Here is a 22,989-nt window from a genome sequence, read left to right on the forward strand (position 1 = left end):
TGTTATACGAGCAAGGGAGGGTCAAGCTATTGAGTATTTAAACAACATGTGAGGATGATTCATGACAGGAGAGGAAAAATAAACGATTTTGGAGACGTTTCAGCTTATTACCCACGTACTGACAAACATTTTCATGATAGTTTGCCGTGACATTTTAAATGCAGCGTGAAGAATCTTTGCTCTGTTTTTCGTTTGCAATTTACTTGATGAATATTGATTTGCGCAAGTGCTCTGACTATATTTGTAGAGGATCAAGAGGGAGGGATGGCAGGGTCACTTAAGGGAAAGAGGGTGCGAATTATGAACCCCGTTATCCATTTTCTTGAATTCAGGTCTTTCTTTATGTATCACTAGACCGATAGCCTGTATCATTTTAACACACACCATTTTCTACACAACACATTGCTCCCGTCCCCAAATTTCTCTTGATTTAATGGGGGGGGGGGGGGGGGGGTTCAAAGAAGGTAGAGGGTAGGGTGAATGTTCTGAACTACACCATGCACAATTTACATTTTTCAGATTGCACTGTTCCAAATTTCACTGTTCCATAAAAATATGAGAGATAATTCAGATTTAATGTTATCTGTATTACAGATCCACTCATGGTCATTGATCATCGATAAGAAAGAAATATATTGTTTGCGCATGGCTATATACAATTATCAACTTCAACGAACTTTTGGTATGTCGATTCGGGTTACAAAATTGTGTAAACAATTTGCTATTCAGTGATACCTCATGCACATAACGCAAAGTTAAAAATGTGTTGTTAAGCTCTGGGAGATCAATCTAGATCCATGCTACAAGGAAACGAGAAAACTTTATCAATGGAAATGTTAAAGCTCTCAAAGTGCCATTTAGCTATTTGGTCGTAGTTAAGAATTAAAACAAACAGAGCCACAATCTGCTTCGTTCATATCTGACATGGTGTATGAAGACAAATATATATGCCACTTCTGGTCGCCTGACACAGAGAAGCAATCAGAACCCTTCCAGTTCCCTCCATACCCTACCACCACAGCGTCCTGGGACAGCGCTGCCATGCCAAGCAGGTTATAGAAACCATGAACCGTTCTTTCCAAAACGTATTTTCACTAGTGGTGGAGCGAAACTGTAAACCTGGTTTTTAGGAACACATCCATTAGCAAATACTGAAGTCTTCTTCCCTTTCATCTCTATATGACCTAGGTCAAGGAGCTCCTTCGCACCGGCAACAAAATGTGCACTCTTTACTGCTTGCAATTTCGGCATGGATCCCTCTACATTTGTTTTCTTCAACGACTTTTCAAGATCATTAGAGTACAAATGAAGTTCAATAAGGATATCGTCATTTACATCCTTCGTCATGCTGTTCGTCAAGTTCGCAATAGATCTCTCTATCTTCTTTATCGTTTGTTTCTGATGAGCAATATCTTTGTCCAATTGCTTGCTTGCATCCTCCCGAATATCATTGACCTCTTTTATTAGTTTTTTCTCGTTTTCCTGGAGGACTGTTATTTTCTTGGCAAGCACATCTCTAATGCTACATTCCAATTCTCCAAGGTGACAGTTTATGATCCTTTTTTGCTGCTCAGCATTTTCCACAGACTGTTCAGCTTGGGTTTTCCTGATTTTACTCTCTTGACTAAGAGTGACTTTTTTCTTTCTCAATCCCTTCTCCAGATCTTCTTTCTTGATAATCCTGTGACTTTGATGGCTTTCGATGAAGCACGTAATACAGATAAATATCTCACACACTTCACAGAAAATGTTCTTGCACTCTGTCTTGTGCAAGACACAGGAGTTTGGTAACAGACACTCATCGTGAAGATCATCCTGAAGACCTCTCAATGAAAAGTTTGGCGGGAGTCCAGCAATCCTATAAGGACCTAGCTTGGTGCGGTTCCTACAGAGAGGGCAGTCCATGTAATCCCAAAATGTATGTTTCTCATCGTAAGTTTCAAGGCAGTCCTTACAGAATGTATGTCCACACTGAAGGAGAGTGGGGCTTTTGAAGGCTTCAAGACACAACGGACAGGCTAGACTATCAGGGCACAGTTTTTGTTTGTTGGCCATCTTTATACCGCAAATCTATATTGAGGAAATAGACGATTAAAATATTTAGCCGGACAGAAGTATACAAAGATGATGTTATTTTGTCTTACATGATATTATGTATAATACTACTGTCAAACCCAAGCCTGTCTATAACGACCGCCCTAGGGATACACAAAGAGTGGTCTTTGAAGACAGGTTCCTGTACATGTTTCAATGAGAAACCATGTTCAAGGGAATAACAAAAAATCTAAGTCCGGGGCCCGTTAAACGCCCTACGTAGATATATACCAGACAAATTGTGGTAACGTGCATGGAAAAACTTGATTTGATTGGCTGTTCGGTGATGTTGCCATTGTAATTAATACCGATGGCAAAATTACCATCAGAGTTAAGTTCTATCATACATACGGGGCCCACAGATCGCGTCTGCTATTGTGCGCGGTGAGCCAAGTCCGTCGTAAAGTCCGACGACCACAGGCCCGACCACCCGGTCCTGAAAGACATGCAGCACGAGCAGACGGTGTACTGTTTGTTGGAAGAGTCTGTGTCAATTATTAAACCCAACATTTATCACGCAAGTGCAGTAAATTTACCTGTTTTACACTTATTTCAGATGAAATTTTATGCCGTAATTTATCACTTAATTAGCTGACTTACCAAACTTGTCTCGGCTCATATTAGATGAGATGAAGTCGAACCGCAGCGAATATAACTACACTCATACTACCTAGCCTGTCGGATCGATTATGACTGTTAATTCTAGCTCTCCTGCCAGCCGGACGTGTCGCGCGCGCACATAACTGAAAATACGTATTTTTAGTTCTATGGTCGCGCTCCCAATCAGCTCAGCTGAGAAAATATAAGACACCGTCAACGCTAAAACAGAGACAATATTGGGGAGTAGTGCGATCTGTGTTAGATGCGTGTAAGGTGAGAGGACATAATGATCGAAGAATTTAAAAAATATATAAAAACGGACAGAATCTGGACAAATGCCAATAGGGCTTACAGTGAAGATTTCAGCATCTCGTTCGCGAAGCAATCAATTTGAATGATTAGCGTGCATTGCATTATCTGAGCGTGATTTTCATGGATAATTTGAAGTGTCGCGCTTTTTTGACACAGGGTGCCCTCTGGCTTAATGCGTACATAATGCGATATTTTAGTCCGAAAACATGGTAACTCGAAATTGGTTTTGTAACAGTGGCTCAGCCAAAATGTATTGAGATAAAACGAGGATATCCTATTGAATATAATCTGTTTCAATTCGTTAAGGCCGTTCACTTTTCTGTTGCCGTCCTTTATCTTCCAAAACGAGAAGTTTTATGAAAGTTTTAGGACTCTGACTAATACATAAACACTGCCGCTCACATAGTGGGAATATTTGTTTTACCCCAATTTATGGAATTATTTTGACAACGATTTATTCCTAAAAGATCTAGATAAAGTATACATTCTCAGATGTTATTGAATAATAATTTGCCAGTGTTTTTTGTGCATGACTGCTAAAACATGGGTATGCTCCTATGCTTATCAACTAGGGGATCTACGCCCTTAAGTCATAAATGACAATAATGAGGATTAATGCCCAACAAAAGGGCACTAATATAGCACATCGACACGGTTTTGATCATGGGGCCTCACAGTTACGAGGCCATTGCTTTGCCACTGAACCATGACTGTATGCAGCGGGGATAGGGTAGGGGGCAGTTCCCACAAAAAAAGAAGAAGAGGAAAATGCAATAAATTATCAATAACTCACTGAATTCCCCCCTGTCCCCAACAGAAAGACACATTTGTGTGCCCATCCCTTGAGCCATAATGAAAATCCTCCGTACGGTCATGTAAGGCCCCGGGATCAAAACCGTGTCGATGTGCCATATTAGTGCCCTTTTGTGGTCCATTAATCCTCATTACTGTCATTTATGACTTAATGGCGTAGTTCTCCTAGCTGATAAGCATTGTAGCATACACATGCTTTAGCAGTCACGCATAACAAACACTGGCAAATTATTATTCAATAAAATCTGAGAATGTATACTATTATCTAGAGCTATTAGGAATAAATCATTGTCATGATAATTCAATAAATTGGGTTAAAAAAAAATATTCCAACTATATCAGCGACAGTGTATTTGTGACCCTGCCCATTGCCATTCCAAGTGGAAATATATTTTCTTCTTCTGGTAGCCCAATAAACAAAATCACGTGAACATCACGTCAATATCAAGGTATCGACTTGAGGAGAGTTACGTTCTTCAAACACCTGACATTTACGTAAATGTGTTAATACGTTTATTGCACTAGGTAACTTAAAACACACGTACACTAAATCACGCAATTGTCACTGCAATATCACCATTATAATAACGTGATTATCCCTACCTTGGAGACCATGGTTTGTAAACCTAATACTCCCGTGTTTGTTTGGTTATGAAATTACATCTTCATAAACGAAATTATCGCGTCACAGAAACACGTGAAGCGTTAGTGATAGTTTTAGTCAAAATATCTGCGTGAAATTCACGTGAATATTACGAGGCTGACTTGAGATGAATCATGTTCTTCATTCACGTGAAATTTACGTCGAAGAGGAAATATGTTACTGTAACCCGCGTTCAACCCAATAATTACGCAAATGTTACACAATAAATGAACCAAAATAATGACGTTCTCATCCCGTTTCTGAACATCGTGTCTTGGATCTTCAATAATTACGTCCAGGCGCGCCGGAAGCAGTTTGGGATTCGAGGGGGTGGGGGTGGGTGGGGGGGGGGGGGGGGTGCAAACATCCCAGAAGAGAAAGCTAGTTGCAACTGGTCCAGTTGATGAACCAGTTAATGCCAACAGGTAACCCTGGAAATTGAAATGGGCTAAATGATCCAGTTGATCCAGGCCAGTTAGAATTTAACTGGTCTAGCTGAGCCATTAGAACCATTTGGTAAAACTTCCAACCTGCTGAACAGCAACAACACTTCAATACTGGTACGTCTGTATTTCCAATGTAAAGGCATTGGTAATAAGAAGACTTACATAATTTAATTAATCGAAATTTTTTCATATACTTGTATTTTATTGAAACTATTTTAGTTCATAGTTAATGTTTCCCTTATTCATGTTTAACTAAATGTAATGTATACGAAGTAGCGAAATGTCCTAATAACTGGTAATTTATATTTGTAGTATTTTCGAAATGAATTGCATATAACTAAATCATCAGTAATTAAGAAATATGCTGTAAATTTAGATAAATTGTTTAAAAAACATAGATCTGCACGCACCCCATATTCAATATGCAAATTAATTGGTGTCAGCTGGTTCAACTGGAAATATGCACACTCCAGTTATCAACTGGTGCAATGAAAATATGCCAACAGTCAGTTATCAACTGGTGAACATAGAAATATGCCAACAGTCACGGGATTATCACCACGGAACTTAAATGGTAACTGTGAAACCATCAAGACACCCAAGAATAACTCATTTTCACACCTGGAAAACACGGAATACCCAGCTTATATTAATAATCCGTTTGAGTCACGAGATCATCATCGCGGAACTGCTGGCAACTTTGACTACCATTTAAATAGGTGTTTTAAGACACCTAATAATTACTAATTTTTCACACCTAAAAGTCACGTATGCCCAGTTTAGATTAATAATCCGTTTGAGTCACGAGATCATCACCGCGGAACCTATGGCAACTCTGACTACCATTTAAAAAGGTGTTTTAAGACACCTAATAATTCGTAATTTTCACACCTAAATATCACGGATTCACAGCTTAGATTAGTAATCAGTTTTAGCTACGTGATCATCACCAAGAAAGTTTCGGTAACTTTGAAACTATTTAAAAAGGTGTTTTAAGACACCTAATAATTACTAATTTTCACACCTAAAAGTCACGTATGCCCAGCTTAGATTAGTAATCAGCTTGAGCCACGTGATCATAACCAAGACATTTATGGTAACTTTGAAACCATTTAAAGAGGTGTGTAAGACACCTCAGAATTACTAATTTAATATAACCAGAGATTCACGGACAGAACAATAAGACGATTAGCCGGTGTAAGTAACGTGATTATTACCATCAACCTTGGATAACCTGTGAAACCAATCGATAAAGGTGTTTACAAGACCAAATAATTACCTATTTATCACCACCATCGGTTAACGGACAAAAAACTCGTTGCTTGGTCAAGTGGTTATTTGGTCATAAACACTTGATTTACAGAGGTAAGTGGAATCACGTTTCTCCAGTCGCGTGATAAATTGGTGGTTTTTAGGTTACATGAAAACGTGAACAGGAGTACCTTTTTTGTTCAAATGAAGGCACGTGTCGATAACGTTTAAATCTAGTTCAAAGGGCACTATACTTTGAAATCACTTAAAATACACTCCCAGAAGAGGTTACTTTTTAGTGTTCTGTTTATTGGGAGAGGACCTGGGTAATTTCAATATCTCTGATTTTTTTTTCTTAATAAAAGAGTTTCATATAATCATTACCGTACTATATCATGGAAATATCTTTGGAAACAAAAGCTTAGGAATGTTATTAAAGGGATGTTTGAATTCCAAACACACTAAATAAAACGAAAAATCAAGTGTGAAGGGCACCTCGCTGCCGCATACGTGAATGCAAAATAATATTATTATGTGTATTACCTCGATGCACATTACATGAGAATAGTCGAGCATAACATTACCAGAATTATCCTGTTTCTAATTGTTACGAGCGAGTGAATCGAACGAGCATAATTATGGTAAAAATGTAATTTCGATAGAAAAGATATAAAATATTGAGGCACCTCGTTGTCAAATAGAAGGCCGACTATTCGGGCACCTCGTTTCTAAGAGATGGAGGTCTTTAGGAACTTCGCTGCCTGAAATCACGGACCCTGCTGAAATCAACAAGTTGCTAAAGGATGCGATCGAACAAAGCGAATAAGGGAGAAAGCTTTTCCTCATGAAATAGTTATCGAAATCGACGTTATTCCAAAATAATTACAATTTATTAATACAATAGCTTAGTTTGTAGAGCAGTGGTCTCGTAATCTGGTGACCCGGGTTCGAAACCAAATCGATGCGATAGTGCCCTTTGGTAAGGCATTAATCCTTATTACCAGTTTCCCTCGGAGAGGAACTAAAGCCGTCAGCCGTCTGGTCGCTTACTTACAAGCATTTATGCTTTCTTAGCAGTCAGGTACAATAACCACCACCACAAAGGTAATATAACAATTCTCTCGCGGGTAAACCGAAATGACCTCTAGCTCTTGCGTCACCTAGTTAGAAAAAATACTGTTTTTAAGCCATGCATTTCTTTACGCTTATTACGTTAGGTTCTTTTGGTTGAGTAGTTTCAGTCAATAAGGCACATGTATTTAAAGAAAGTAACCGGGGTCGAGAATCCTTACTTTCCGAGTGAACAACAAATATCGTTAATAATAGAATCATTGTACCTTGTATAATGTTATAAGTATGTGAATCAGCAGGCCATTTGTACGTGCTGGACAATCGACACAAAGTAAGAGATTCGCTAAAATCGCCATTGTCGTTATAGTAGCATACCCATGCAGACGTTGTGTGTTCGGACAGGTTGTACCCGGAAAGTCGATTTAAAACAGCAATTTGAAAAAGTATACAAGCAATATTTCATAAAAACTTCTATGTGATGTCGGACAATTTTAGGAAGGACAAATATTCATGATGGTTAGTGCTATTTTATGAATATTTGTCCGTTAAATCCGGCGACAAAAGATCTAGAGAAGTCTTTATGTTTGTTAAGACAGTGTCTGGACACCTTCCTCTCCATTTATACGTTATAAGATGGGTGGTTGTTGCGAAGTGTTTGGGTCACCTCACTTCCCAGTAGCCCTTCTACTGTTCCTTGTTGCTGGTGCTGGTATGGGAACCAGTAAGGCAATGGGACTCTACCTGAAGGATATCAGCCGACATATTATTGGAACACCTTCAACGGATCCAGAACTGCGAATCGCCCTGGTCCTCTTCAATGTATTTGCTCACATACCAGGTATGGTATTGATTCTTCTTCTTCTTCTTCTTCTTCTCCTTCTTCTTCTTCTTCTTCTTCTTCTTCTTCTTCTTTTCCTTCTTCTTCTTCTTCTTCTTCTTCTTCTCCTTCTTCTTCTTCTTCTTCTCCTTCTCCTTCTTTTTCTTCTTCTTCTTCTTCTTTTTTTCTTCTTCTTCTTCTTCTTCTTCTTCTTCTTCTTCTTCTCCTCCTCCTCCTTCTTCATCTTCTTCTTCTTCTTCTTCTTCTTCTTCTTCTCCTTCTTCTTCTTCTTCTTCTTCTTCTTCTTCTTCTTCGTTATTGTTATTGTTTTAATTCTAACTCCGTGTATCATTAAAATGTGACTAGTTACGCCAAAATGTATTCGCTAAAAAAGTATTCCATCCTGCGTTACCTTTGTGCAATGATTTTGCGGAGGTTCTTGGCAGGCTGTCAAATATTTTTTTAATTTTTCATCTATATTTTGAGGAAGCATGATCACATCTCTCCTGTTCTGGCTGAGCTACATAGGCTTCTTGTCAAGAGCAGAATTGAATTCAAGTTCCTGCTGCTCACATGTAAGGCAATTCTTGGTCAGACCCCAGGAAATGTGTCATCTTTATTCGACTTTCGAATAACGTCGATTTAGTGAAAACCAAACATTAGAAACCGCTATACTATAATGTAAGATGGAAATAGCAATTTTAAACATATTTTGTTAATATAAGTGTCTTTCTTCCTCGCTCGCTTCGATCGTTCCCAAACAGTTACGATGTAAATCGCTTCGAAACACTGTACAGGTATTAAGCACTATACAAGTGTGACTATTATTGTTAATTAAAAAGGTGATGAATTCAGGCATCGATGTGCCTAAACAGCTCCATATTTGGGCAATACGCCTGCACAATATGTCCAAATATCCTATTGAGAGCGAGGTGTCCGAATATATCTTAAATCGTATATTTCGAAATTTCATTTTACCACGCTTGTTCGATTCACCGCCCCTTTCAACATTTAGAAACATTTGGTAATTCTGGGCAACGAGATACCCGGACCAAATTTCATATCATGCGAACAAAAATTGAAAACCACAGAAGGTTTTAGGGAGTTTTGATTTGCTGTCAGGGTGAAGATTTTTTTTTTTAAAGTGAATAAGTAGACGAAAATTAACGCATGTACATGAAGGTTTGCTGTACTGCACTATAGAAGTTTGAACGTGGTAAAAATGAAATTTCGAAATATACGATTTAAGATATATATTCGGGCACTATTCTATAAGGCTATTTTGGCAACACTTTTCAAACATAATCTTTAATATCATAGTTTTTCAAAAGTCATAAAGAAGAGCTATAACACTTTTTGTTTTCAATGCCTGAAAAGTAACAGTTTTTCTTCAGACCCATTTTAACAATTGGAAACGATGTTCATAGTCTTAGTTATGACATTCTGTTTCTAGAAATGGATGTTTCGTAAAAGCCTCACAGAACTTCCTGAACAATCGTTTTTGTTTTGTTGTTGGACCAATTGACAACGGACAATATTGGGATGTACGCAGTAACCAATAGATTAAAAGGAGTAAAACACGTGCTTTGCAACTCTCAATATTTTTAATCTTTTCACTTATAACAGCTCTACTTGTGGCAGTCATACAAAGAGATTCGATCATACACAAGTATGTCCTCCGTAGGAGGACTAGAGGGCCAACTAAAATCGTGACCTTTGACATTTCATAGGTTTTGCATTGGATGCATTATGGGGGTTTTGTCCGATTTGAACGACGGTTTTGGAGGGTCAATGAATATTCATGAGCAATGACGTAAAAAATACGCCAACTACTGTTTGATGATTGGCCATCGACAAAATGTTTTATGTATTAGGCCATGCATAAAACATTTTTTTCATTCCCAGAATTCCCTACGATTTGAGCACGAAAATGGCGATTGTGTGAACTGCAACTTTCAAGTTATTCAATTACGAACAATGAAACACTTTTCTTTTAAGTGAATTTCTATTATAATAGAAGTTTGTCAAGTACATCTCAGTGAAGCAGAAAATCTTCAGGCGAACATTGACATCGGAGTGATACCCTATGATATCAAGAAAAGTAAGTAAAGATCCATTTTGTGTGAAGGTCTCTGAAATAATTGTGATGTGTTCGTCATTGCAGTGAGGGGCTCTCCGCATTGTCACAACGTATTACCCGGTTAACCCCCTAGATCTATACCCTATCCTCTTTTCTTTCTTCTGACCAAAGAATATTAATTGATTGAATGAACTCTAATTTAAGTCATCGACGGTAATATTTTTTAGAAACAATCAGGATTATACCGTAGGTTATTTCATGAGAGCACATTTCATAAAGTTCAGTTCATAACTTGATTACCGATAGTAATCAGTCGTAGATGTAGACCTGTTGTAGACTGCGCAAATGGCTCATTGCTAGTCCAAGCCGATGAGATCTCGTCGAGCAGTTTATGATTTTCAATTCGCCGGTGCTAGCCGGCTGTAACACTCCACCAAGAAGCGACTGCGTTTCTTGAGCTGGCGCGGCTATAACAGTGTGTTACTGTAAAGCCTAGGCTAGTATTCATAGCATAGTCTAGCCTGAATTTTCTGTCTCTTTCGTTCGTTAGCCTCTGATTGGGTAGGGTCGGCTCCTCTCTTGACGTCAGCCAACCCTACCCAAATCAGAGGCTAACGAACGAAAGACTCAAACTCAAAGAGACAGAAAATTCGGGCTAAGCCAGCAGAGCCTAGGTCTAAGTTAGATCTATCATCTATGATCTAGACTAGGTAGGTCTAGTCTAGATCTAGCACTTGAGTATAAACGGCATTTAACCCCGCATCTAGTATAGTATAGTATAGGCGTCGATCTAGGCCTAACGCATTCTAATAAAAAAAAGACTCAAAAAATGCCTGGTTTAGGTGGATCAATGTGGAAGTTATGGAGGGGGGGGGGGTGCACAATCATTCTGTGCCCCCTTTTTCAGATGTGGCATAGGTCTAGATCTAGGTCTAGTCTCTAGAGCCACCTAGACTAATAATAATATAAAACAGAGGCAATTAGATCTAGATCTATAGCTTGTGTTATGCCATAGCAAAGACTTCCATAACCATGGGTCTAGGCTCGTTTTTGTTCCACTAGACTAGACTAGTCGTGCGCATGTGTCATTATTGTGATCCAGGTCAAGATTCAGCCTAGTTCGAATGTAGATCTAGAGGTCTAGGCTAGATCTACCAAAAAAAAAGGTGTCTCCTCCCACCCCCCCCCCTCCCACTTCCCCTGATTTCGCTCTTAGTTATGTCATTGTGCCTTGTTTGAAATAATTGGTTTATTTTCAGGATTTTATGCCACCACTTTTATGTTGGTGAGAATTCTGGATCCAACCCTACATTATTGTGATATGGATAATATATTTCTTTCTCTAAAGGACATGAACAAAGTTATAAACTAATAACTAATGCATGCATTTGATATTAGCAGGAACCTTACTAAGTTTCTGTTTTCTTTTAATTGTAGATCCTGAACAAAGAAGCAGATAATGATCACAGAAGTGCAACAAAGCACCAGGACCTGATCATCAAATGTTATGGTGTAGATCTAATCAGGAACAGGACACATAGTTTGAACTCTGGCAAGGTATGTTTGTATGAAGTTCAAAAATATTCTGGCTGTATAATCTAAGCCCATGCGAACACAGCACTCATCCTTGGACTATATACAAAGATTTGGGGGAACTGTCATCTTGTGTTGCATTATATCTTGTAATTCTCATTTATTCTCTAGCTTTATTTATATAGGTGACAAACTATGGTGTTGCTACAGTTTATTCTCTCAGCATATTAAAAGATGTACTCAAAGGCATTTTTTCCTAAATTTTACATATTATATCTAACAAACTTTTGTTTACAAAGGTCTAGCAAATAATAGCTTAAAATAAATTGGAAGTTACTTTTAAAATAATTGGAAATACATATAAACCTTTACTCTTCTCTTCAAAAAAGGCCCTATGAGATAGAAATAAGTTTATCATTTTTTAATAAAATTAAAATGCAAGACCTAAAAAAAGTGGGGAAGTACTATTTTTGAAAATCCAATATAATGCAGCAGTTTTAACCTTATTTGATTTCTCTCTTTTTGTTTTTATAATGCAGGTCGTCCCATGCAGAAGGTTTGATACCCAGGCTTCTTTTGTACAAGTCCCTAGACCACCCTCATCTTGAGAGCTGTTCCAGTGTCTGGGATCCCTACAACATCAGATTTCCAGGACGCTACTTCACAATGGGGACCACAAGAGTACCAACATACTGAGATGATCAGCACGTTTTAGTTGCCTACTATATCTACAACTACAAGGCACTCTGCAAGAAGACTGGGAATGGTGCACAAGATAGTCAATGGTCTCTCCGCTCTCCCTTGAAATGAAATGATGTAGTTCAATAGTAATACTGTAGTAATATAATTAATGACATTACTAATAATAACAATATTAAAAATAGTAGCAGTAATAACAATGATAATACAGGTAGTAGTAAAAACAACAACAATAATGTCTAATGTAAGATAAAGTACTCATAAAACTCAGTAAATACCTGTGCTTTACATAATAAAAATAGCATGTTGATATTATTGAATATTTTTTTTCAAAATATACAGTAAACTTTTACAACTGAAAAATTTGAATTCAAGAGACAGCACCCCCCCCCCCCCCATCCATTTGTCATCCTTTTGTTGATGTCATGTTGGATTTAAAAAGATCTTTATAGAAACAAAATATGTTGATAAATGAGTTCATAAATGTTAATAAATTAGTTAACACTGCTTAATTCTGTTCTTTTCATTTTCTTATTTTGTGAAATATATGTGATGGTGCTGGTGATTATGATGATGTAGGCACTCTGTAATGATAATGCTGTATGACTGAGGTGAGATGGGGTCTGATGCAGTCTTGTGTAGAATTGAGTATGGTGTTCGACCTTTCGATGTTTGTTTATATCTGGTATCAGCGAGATAGATTTAACCATCTTTCCTAATGAGAGAGAAAGCGGAAATGTAACAAGAGAGTGGGTAAGACTAATGTATGAATACAGTAAAAAAAAAAAAATGGTTTACAGTAAAGATGAGGGGGGGGGGGGGGTTAAATAAAGAATAAGTCAATGCCAAAATGATGAAAGCATAGGTAATTGGGGTGTGGATGGGGGGAGGGAGGTTAATAGAGCCTATGGAAATGTCAATATTGGAAGGGGTCCCTGTATTAAAATGTTACTGTTTGGGGGGAGGGGGCAAATTTAAAAAAAAGCAGTGGCAATTAACGAATGCAAAAATTTAAATTTCATTGGGGATGGGGCACAATATGAAGAACATTGAAGTCGAGGTGAGAATGATTCTTTATTTGGACACTAAAAATATGAATATATCACTTGTTAAGTCGGCTAAATGATCAGTTCCGTTTTTTCTGATTTAAACAAATATTTAAGTTAATAAACGAACAAAAAAAAGAGGTAAAAAATGAATTGAGGTACCACAGTGAAATGGGGTCATTATTTTTGCCTTTTAACTGAACTGAATTTAAAAAAATGTACTTTCCATCCTGGTGACAGTGAAGTTTGTGGCCCCAACTAAGTGAACCATTTAAAAGTTTATTCCCCCCCCCCCCCCAACACACACACCTCCCAACTCTGCATGACCTTTGTTCTACATTTATCCGGCCCAATTAAGGATTATAGTAACGCATGCGCATTGTCTTTTTTCATTGCGATAATATGCTAATAAGTGGAAAAGAGCTCATGAATATTCCAAATTTTAATTTAAGTATTTTGCGCGCTACGCGCAGTCCAAAATCCCCATTTCGCTGGTGCACTAAAAATTTGTCGTCTTCATAGGCTAATACATGAAAAGTGGAAGCAGTGTGCACTTTTGACCCTCCAAAATTTCCCCATGGCTAGACGGATGCAGAAGCGGAGTTGAACCCCCCTGCAGTCATATATCGACAGCGCCCCTTACGTCGTGTCCTGCTGATTGGTGGTTCTTGCATGGTCTCTATAGGTGTCATGTTGACATCCTTCGCTACGAACAAAGCTTCGATTGGAATCTTCCTCTCAGTTAGTGGTAAGAATAATTGAGGCAACATCATAATTTGTATATATTCTGTACGTGGAAGTGTGGTGGTATAGTGGTTCATTCACTTGTCTCTCAACCAAAGGGTTGAGGGTTCGAATCCCAATCCGGTACTAAGTTCTGTTGGCAAGGTATTAATTCACACGTGCTCCTCCCCACCCTGGTGTACATGGGTACTTGTCATTTGCTGGGGTAATACTAATGACAGGGCCCTCAGGAAGAACAGCATTGATGCTGATGAAGATTCCTTGGGTGAACAAAATTGTTACTATTATAATTTGTTATAATAACATTTCATTTATAAAGCGCCTTTTCATGAGATATAGAAAATACGTACAAACAAAAACGGAAAAACAAAACAGGAAATACTTGCAAACAAGCAAATAAGAAAAAGAACAATAGAATACATAGCTTAAATTAATTGCAAAACAATACGAGGACAAAACAATTGTTTTTCAGACACTTTTTGAAAGCTGCGAGAGTATGGCAATTCTTTAATATAGGAGGTAAGGAGTTTCAGGTTTTAGGGGGAATAACTGAAAAATCATCAACACCTATTTGTTTTACTTGTCCGAGGGACGGTATGTGCATTACTGCGAGGGTGTATTGTACATGGATGTTGCACCTAGGCAGGCACGTAGCCACGGGGGGGGGGGGGGATTTTTTTCTCCAATATCGGTTGAATTGTTTAAGACCCCTCCCCAGGACGTCGATCAATTACATGTATGTCCCCCCCCCCCCCCCCAAACAAAACATCAACATCTGGCTACGGCCCTGCACCTAGGTATCATAGAATTTAGAATGGTCTTCATTGCTTCAATTAAGCATACCTCTCATTTTACATAATTGTATCATGGCTCACACTCTCTTTCTCTCTTTTCTTCACTGCCCTATCCAACTGCTACCTTTGGTCTTCTTTAACTCTCTCTCTCTCTCTCTCTGTCGGCTTCCCCACCATATACAACTGATTTCGTGTAACTTATCAAACTAAAGTTGTTACGCCTGTATTTTAACATTACCGAAATTGTCTATGATTATGATTATTTCTTTTGTATACTGATATGTAACCTTCTAACCAGTGAAAAACGAATTTCCGAATGTACGATAAATGCTCAATTTCATTTTCAATTTCAATTTTGTTACATTTTTAAAATTCCTTTTATTTGTATACGATGTAGGTTTTGGAAATTGTTTCGTCCTGACCTCGGCCTCTATCGCACTGAATGAACTAGCCGACGAAAATTTTAACCTCATCTACAGCATTTCTATGAGTGGTTCTGGAGTAGGAACGGTGGCTTTGCCTGTCCTGACCGAATATCTCCATCAGTCTTACGGTTGGAGAGGTGGGTTTCTTATCGTAGGTGCACTACTGGCCAACATCATTCCTTGTGCCCTAGCGGTGAGATTTGGTACAGCACCCAATGGGACGGGTGAAGACCGTTGCAGCTCGGAAGACGAGGAGGTTTCAGAAAGACTTTCGTGTGATATACCAACCGGATCCTATAGTACTGCACGCTACCGTGGTGGACATAGAACAGAAGACGAGACGGAATTTGACAGCGATCCGAATCATATCTCACAGAGGGAGTCCTATCCATTGATGACTAGTCATTCAGAATCCTCGACTGACCTAAGTGAGGAGAACAGTACGCTGTCTAACTGCACCACACTATGGGCCAGCTTTCGCGCGTCGGATTTTTATATCGATCCAGCATTCAATTTCTTCTTCTTAGCGATGATATTGATTTCTTTTGGGTACTGTGGTTGGTACAACCTCATCATCCCTCACGCTTTGGAGAAAGGGTTAGCAGTAGAAGAGATCCTAATTCTTACACTCTCTACAGCTGTTGGCAGTGTGAGTGGCAGGGTCCTTGTTGGTCTCCTCTGTGACAACCGCTTTAGTCCAGTCACCATATACCTTATATGCACTTTCCTTGATATAGTTTCACTATTGTTTGACGTGTTTCTTTCATCCCTCTACGTCATCATTGTGTCGTCATTTATCAGAGCAGGAACTATAGGAGGGAGAGCAATATTGGGAACTCTTGCAGCCCGGGAGAGGGCGTCTCCTGGCAAGAAGGATATTGTATTTGCCCTTGGACTTTTTTGTTTCGGTATTGGGCTTCTACTTGGGACCTTCTATTCAGGTATGTTGGTTTGGAAGCAGATGTTGTACTCTAAACAAACAAATAGAAAAAGAATAAACAAACAAACATGTGTATCATGATAATAATATCGAAATTTTGTAATGTGCCACAATCATGTCTGTCAAAATTGTCAAAATGGCGCAGGTGTGAGAAAGTGATATGATTGTGGCCATGCATTCAAACGTAATTCAAGAAAAGAAAGCAAAATACACATAACTTGTTACATACTTCAGGAGATGTTTTGGCAATAATAGAATTAAATCATCATTTCCAACTTAAAAGCAAGGTTTCATCCGTCCAATATACAGGTATCACTTGAAACATTTAAGAGATACTGTTAATAGCTAATACAACATTATTGTAATACAAGTTGTACCAATGTAGTCCTGAGTAAAACATAATTAAACAAGCTTAGATGTTGGGAACAAAAACGTAGTTAAATGAGATTTGAGGTGTGAATAGGAGTTCTCATTTCAGAGTTGAGGATGAAGTGTGTTCCATGTTAATCAGTTCAAGGCAAGAAAGTGATCATGATAATAGACAACATGGAATATCGTGATTAGCAAACCAAAATTCACAAACTCCCCGCATTTCTTTGTTCACATTGTTTTGTTAGAGTAATGCTATTGCATGACATTCAGGCCAAGCATTTAAGACTACAACGCTAAAAAGACTATCATATCATATGAATGTAAAGAATGATATTGCTCAGACTATTGGCTTACAATTAATGAGCCTTATGGGTTATGTAATATTTATTGTTAAAATGATTCCCATTTTCTGTTTTTATCTCGTATCCTAGGAGCAATAGCTCACATATCATCGCATTATGACGTCACATGGTGGCTGGTAGCTGGTATATGTTTGGAGATAGCCATCTTCCTGACTGTATTAGTACCCTTACTTTTCAAGAAGAGATGACCGTTGACAAGGATAGGCGATCATTATCACGATAAAACATTAACAAACTTATTTTAATCAAGATGAGGTTAAGATTTTCAAGAATAAGATTTTTGTTTGGTTTCCCAGATGGTACGGAATCTACCTTTAATTTTGTCATTTTATATGCAAAACACTATATTCTCTGCGAAATACAAAAGGGAACAGCTATCTTTGAATTCTTTTAAGACGATGTTTAAACGTTGTTATGAAGTTGAGCGGGTTCTTTCTATCAAACGCAATAAATTTGTTGTTACTTGATAAATGGAGAGGTTCTGGTTGAAACTGTGGGTAAGAGGTGACTCCAATAGGACTATTTACTGATGGGCGCAGCCCCGAAGCAAATAGTACAATTAGAGTCACCGAGGCCCATAGTTTTAACAAGTTTTTTTCTCGAAAAAAGGCAGGGTATATTTGTTTTAAATCCTGCACTCCCGATTCCCCCCCCCCCCAAAAAAAAAAAGAGAGAAAAAACATTGAATTAATTTGTTTTTTTAAATAAAGTTGTATAAAGATTTACAATTTGGTTTGAAAAATATAAAACAAAATATATCATGCACTATTTCAAGCCACTAGGGAAATTATGGATTCCTCGGCGACAGAAATAGCACTACTTTCTTCGGGGCAACGTCTCTGGGAAGTAAGTGCTATTCCTGCCACATCGATCCATAATTTCAACTAGAGTCTCTCAGTGCATTTAGTTGTTTACTATTTGAGTACCCATGATGATCACAAATGGATGAATATTTCCAAAGACAGGATATTATTTATTAGTTGAGTACCCATACTGGTCAAGAAAGTATACCAAATGCCAAAGATATGATATTATTTATCATAAAATGATGACGTGGATCCTAATCAAATGATTGGTTGAAAGTGTACACGTGACCATGCATTTATTTTGGCAAACGCGAAATTTGGATAACTACCGGTCATTATCCTATGGTAATGACCGGTCATTGGCGATCATGTTTTGCGATCGTAACCATTGAGATTTCATCGTTTTACTTTTACTCGTGAAAATGGCTACCGCGGAATTTAAAACGCCTACGTTTGAAATGCTTTCGACTGAAGAAATGAGGGTGAATGGTGCTAGCTGTTAATTGATGATTTTGTTGCTCTAAAATGACGGAAGAAGTGACATGTGTCCGATGTGGAATGTAAAGCAAATAATTACTCCAATTTCGACCAATCAGATGGCTGGATTTCTAAAGTGAGGTATATACTATTTACTATTAGCGCACCTACGACGATCACGAAGTAATAACAAATGCCAAACATGTGATATTATTTACTATTTGAGTACCTACGAAAAGCAAGAAGAAAAAAACAAATACCAAAGATATCATATTATCGACTTTATCAGTTACCGTGCTTATTTGTTCCCATGCTGATTAAAAAGAGGCAAAGACTGGGAATGTTGGCAATGATAAACAAGATATTATCAGCTTTTTGAGTACCATGGTGATTCCGAAGAGATAAAAATTGCCAAAGATACAAAACTATTGAATAGCTCACTAATTTTGTTTGTCAAGAACATGTTAAGCCTGTGAAAGACAAAACGTTATCATGATTATAAACTATTTTGATACCCATGTTGAGTAAAAAGAGGCGAATATTACATATTATTATTTACTAATCTAGCTACTAGCCATGCTAATCAAGTAGAGACGACAAATTTTCAATGATAAGATATTTATTTAATATTGGATGGCTTTGAGCGTCGGATACATTATTGCTCGAGCTATGACAATATTGGAAGAGTCGAAGACCAGACAAATTGTCATAGCGAGAGCAATATTTATATAGTACCACTCGAAATCAAAGCCATACAATATGATTATTATCAACTATATCAGGCTGACTAGCAAAATAGCAAAATAGGACTCGATAATAAAGCAATATTGTATCGACAGTTGAGTTGACAGAGCAATTAGAAAATAATATTAATCTGTCATCCGGGTACTGCGCTCAAGATATTAAATACACTGATTTATTGTTCCACTTGGAAGCCTTATGAAGATAATGATAAAGGCCATTTTTTGTACCCACGGTGAAGAGATATTAATTATTCTACCCATTCTGTATTACTTACGTTATCTTTATTTTAGTGAAAGAGTTTTTAAAAGATGTAAACGATGCTTTCCTACTTTTCAAAATGTTTTTCCTTTTTATCTTCTATAACAAAATCTTGACAAGATGTGTACTAACTAAATTTAAAAAGCACTTTCTATATAGTTATACTGCATTTGTACTTTTACTAAAGAAATATTTTGAAATAAATCGTGTCTATTAACAATCTTTAAAGCTTGATATGTTCTTAATTTCCTTGCTGTGAAATGGAATATGAATATTAAGCGAGAGAGAGATAAGGGAGGTGGAGGAGGAAGAGGGATAGAGAGAGAGAAAAGGAGAGAGACAGGGAGAGAGATATAGTGAGAGGGGGGCGTCACAGATTTTCAACGAAGATTGTAGTTTTGCTTGAGAAGAAAGAAAAGAAAATAATGTCAACTGAAATAAAGAAAAAGGATATCATACCAAAGAGCAGTTAACAATTACATGAAGATTAAGAAACTTGTCTCCAATAATGGTGTCCGTATACAGCGCAGGAAAGAGGGTTTCGGATGTAATATGTATCTACGCATGCGCAACACGTAGATAAACAGTGGAAGAGCGTGATGAGAACGAGTGAAGCTGTTACTTTTAAACATCACACTGAACACCCCTTGTTCCCGCACACAACAGTCCGAACTTTCTTGATTTATCCTGGGAATACCATAATTTACAATGAATTGTCAGTGGAAAGCTATCATCACATGCTATTTGATGCTAGGACTGTATACAACTGGGTCAGTTTCAACAAGAGGTAAGCCAAATCAACAGGAGAAGGTAATTCCTTGTTTCTCGATCCCTCTTCAATATTTCAGTAAGCCTGCATGCTAAGCTTTTCTTTTAGTTTAACAAATGTTATGATTAAATAAAGGCGGTGTTGTAGTCAAGTCCTATAAGAAAATATGTCCAAGTACATTTTGCATTTTGAGACGGTTGCGTCATGAATATATTATATAACTTAATTGAATTTGTCTATTTTGATATGATTTTTTATCAATGTGTTTTATGAAAGGTATTATTTGATTGATTTATATTATGATGTGATCATATACACTGTCGCTCATAAAGGTGGAATATTTTTTTTTTAAATCCCAGTTTATGGAATTATATTAAAAATAATTTAAAAATAATAGATCTAGATAATAGTATACATTCTCAGATTTTATTGAACAATAATTTGCCAATGTGTGTTTTGCGTGACTGCTAAAGCATGTGTATGCTACTATGCTTATCAACTAGGGGACCTATGCCCTTATGTCATGAATGACAGTAATGAGAATTAATGCCCCACAAAAGGGCACTAATATAGCACATCGACACGGTTTTGATCCTGGGGCCTCACAGTTACGAGGCCATTGCTTTGTCACCGAACCATGACTGTACGCAGTGGGGGCTAGGGTAGGGGCAGTTTCCATAAATAAAAAAAAAAACAGAAAATGCAATAAATTTTCAATAATTTATTGCATTTTACCCCGGTTCCCACCATAAACAAATCTTCTGTGTGCCCATGCCTTGAGCCATAATGCATGGCCGTCCAGAGGATTTTGTTTCTAAATGTATGTAGGCCTACTTAATTTGTATAGCCTATTAGTTATTATTATTATGTTTTAAAAAAATGCAGAAATAAAATCAAACAAAGATTCACATAAGAATAACTACGAACATAATGCTCGTTTAGGATAGCAGTTTCCCCCCTTCTCCCCCAAGGGGGAGGGGGCGGTGAAGGGGTGTTAACAAACAAGCTTATTCTTAAGAATTTATGGGGGTGTCTATTTTCTCGACCTTTAGAACCTCAATTATACCTTTCAAAGTCCTGAACATGCATATTTCATTGGATTTGTGGTCGAATATATTGCAATATAAAGGTTTTAAAAACGTTTTTCGCAATCTGGCAGGAATCAATTCCTTGAAATGCCAGAGCGCCGTAGTGGCAGTCGTGCTAAAGCCAGGGTAATAATCGGAAGCGCCATGAGTGTCAAGTCTGACAGACATGAGCGCTATACACAAGAACCCACTATTATTAATATTTTTATTATCTTACTTCCAAATTCTTTTGAAATCAGACTTGAAATCCCCACTGCACTACTTATAGCTAACAATGCCTAATCGGTGACCATTTGTCCCCCATGATCCCCTTTCATAATTGAGAGCTTATTTGATGAGAATACCACGCGCCAGTGACCATGCAGGGAGGTCTAATCCATCATGGCCCAATTAGTGCGGTGTGGCTTAAGAGATAAAATAAGATATGAAATATCTGGGGAAAGGAGATATAATGCTTTTACGTGTTAACCTATTTTCGTTATTTATTTTTTTCTGACTGATTCTCCTAGTTTCGAAATCTTACTTTCGAAACCTTTTGAAATTATACTTTTAAGAGATGAAATATATTTAATATCCGGAAAAGGAGAAATACTTAAAGTTACGTGTTAATCTATTTTTTCCCTGACTGAATTCTCCTATAGTTTCTAATTGCCTAGATAATGAGCAATCTCCAAGCTTGACTATTGAGTGTCCAGGAATGACCATCAAGCTCACCAAAGTAATCTGTGTGAAGCTGTCTAAATGTGCAGACTACACCCCAGCCTTGGATGACCTATGTACCGGAAGTGATACGACGATAGAATGGAAGGCCATATGTGAATGGACCAACCCGTGTACCATATCAGCATCGTGTTCACCTTCTGTGGCCTGCCCTGAGGCCAACTCTTATATCTACGCTGATTATGAATGTAAGTACATGGGACTATTATAGAAGAGCTTAATTCCAAACGGAGCTAAATCCACTTTTGATGAAAATTGAGTTATTGATATCAAAACATTGTTCACTTAAGTACCAGTCTGGCAAGAAAATTATTTTCCTAAATTTTGGGACAATTGTGAAAATTATGAACCTTCTAATATTATTTATCCATACAAATTTCTCTTTCCTCGGAAGTTAGAAAAATGGATTTACCTCGTTCTAGAATTAAACTCTACATTACTGAGGGTCAACAAATGTTATTGGGAGAACACTGACTGAGTATACTTGTCCACCATGAAAAGAAGAGAGATTTAAATCGTTGTTGCTTGATAAGATAAATAGCATTCTCACGGGAATTGAACATGATCTTTGGTTCGAAGAGAACTCTTCGTTTATGTTACACGTATCTACCATGGTGGTAACCGATAAATAAGGACCCTGTTTCATGAAACTTGATATCAATAACAAGTTACAAGCTACTGTTATAAGCTACTGAAATCATGGCATCTGATTGGCTGAGAGCAAATGTGTCATAGAAATTAAGCATTTATTATAGATAACAAGTTTCATGAAAGAGGCCCAAGATCTCACAAAACTAAAATCAATCTTTCTGAATTGTATAGTTTGTTTCAATGAACGTTGTAGCCAAAACTACCATTACAAATTATAATGTCTTAATTGTAAATAACACATAGATTTTTTTCTGTATATATTGATATATATTTGCTCATCCGTTATCGCATCATCATTGATATTGATCATTAATGATGTTTTAAATTTTGTACAATTTTATCAAATTCGTTTATAACGTGTAATGTTATATTTGCTGTATTTATGCTACTTTGACAGTATTACATATTTTTATTTGTATACAGTGGTGATGTAT

At 37.4% G+C, this 22,989-nt stretch overlaps 3 protein-coding genes across 3 annotated transcripts; 2 read left to right on the top strand and 1 right to left on the bottom strand.

Moving 5' to 3' along the window:
* Window positions 1-1,053: 1,053 nt before the first annotated feature.
* On the bottom strand, window positions 1,054-2,055 carry LOC100890509 (tripartite motif-containing protein 40-like). Its single transcript, XM_003729929.1, has one exon. The coding sequence runs from the start codon at window positions 2,053-2,055 to the stop codon at window positions 1,054-1,056; it is 1,002 nt and encodes a 333-aa protein (XP_003729977.1).
* An 11,343-nt stretch (window positions 2,056-13,398) lies between these two features.
* On the top strand, window positions 13,399-15,895 carry LOC115927626 (monocarboxylate transporter 12-like). Its single transcript, XM_030993734.1, has 4 exons — window positions 13,399-13,419; window positions 13,991-14,153; window positions 15,341-15,837; window positions 15,875-15,895. The coding sequence occupies exons 1-4, from the start codon at window positions 13,399-13,401 to the stop codon at window positions 15,893-15,895; spliced, it is 702 nt and encodes a 233-aa protein (XP_030849594.1).
* Window positions 15,860-17,395, top strand: LOC115927275. The gene is made up of 2 exons (XM_030992993.1): window positions 15,860-16,309; window positions 17,112-17,395. Exons 1-2 carry the CDS (start codon window positions 15,898-15,900, stop codon window positions 17,228-17,230), a joined length of 531 nt encoding a protein of 176 aa, XP_030848853.1. The 5' UTR covers window positions 15,860-15,897; the 3' UTR covers window positions 17,231-17,395.
* Window positions 17,396-22,989: the final 5,594 nt, after the last annotated feature.

This window comes from Strongylocentrotus purpuratus, unplaced genomic scaffold (assembly GCF_000002235.5).
Source record: "Strongylocentrotus purpuratus isolate Spur 01 unplaced genomic scaffold, Spur_5.0 spur5_scaffold_20, whole genome shotgun sequence".
NCBI lineage: Eukaryota > Metazoa > Echinodermata > Echinoidea > Camarodonta > Strongylocentrotidae > Strongylocentrotus > Strongylocentrotus purpuratus.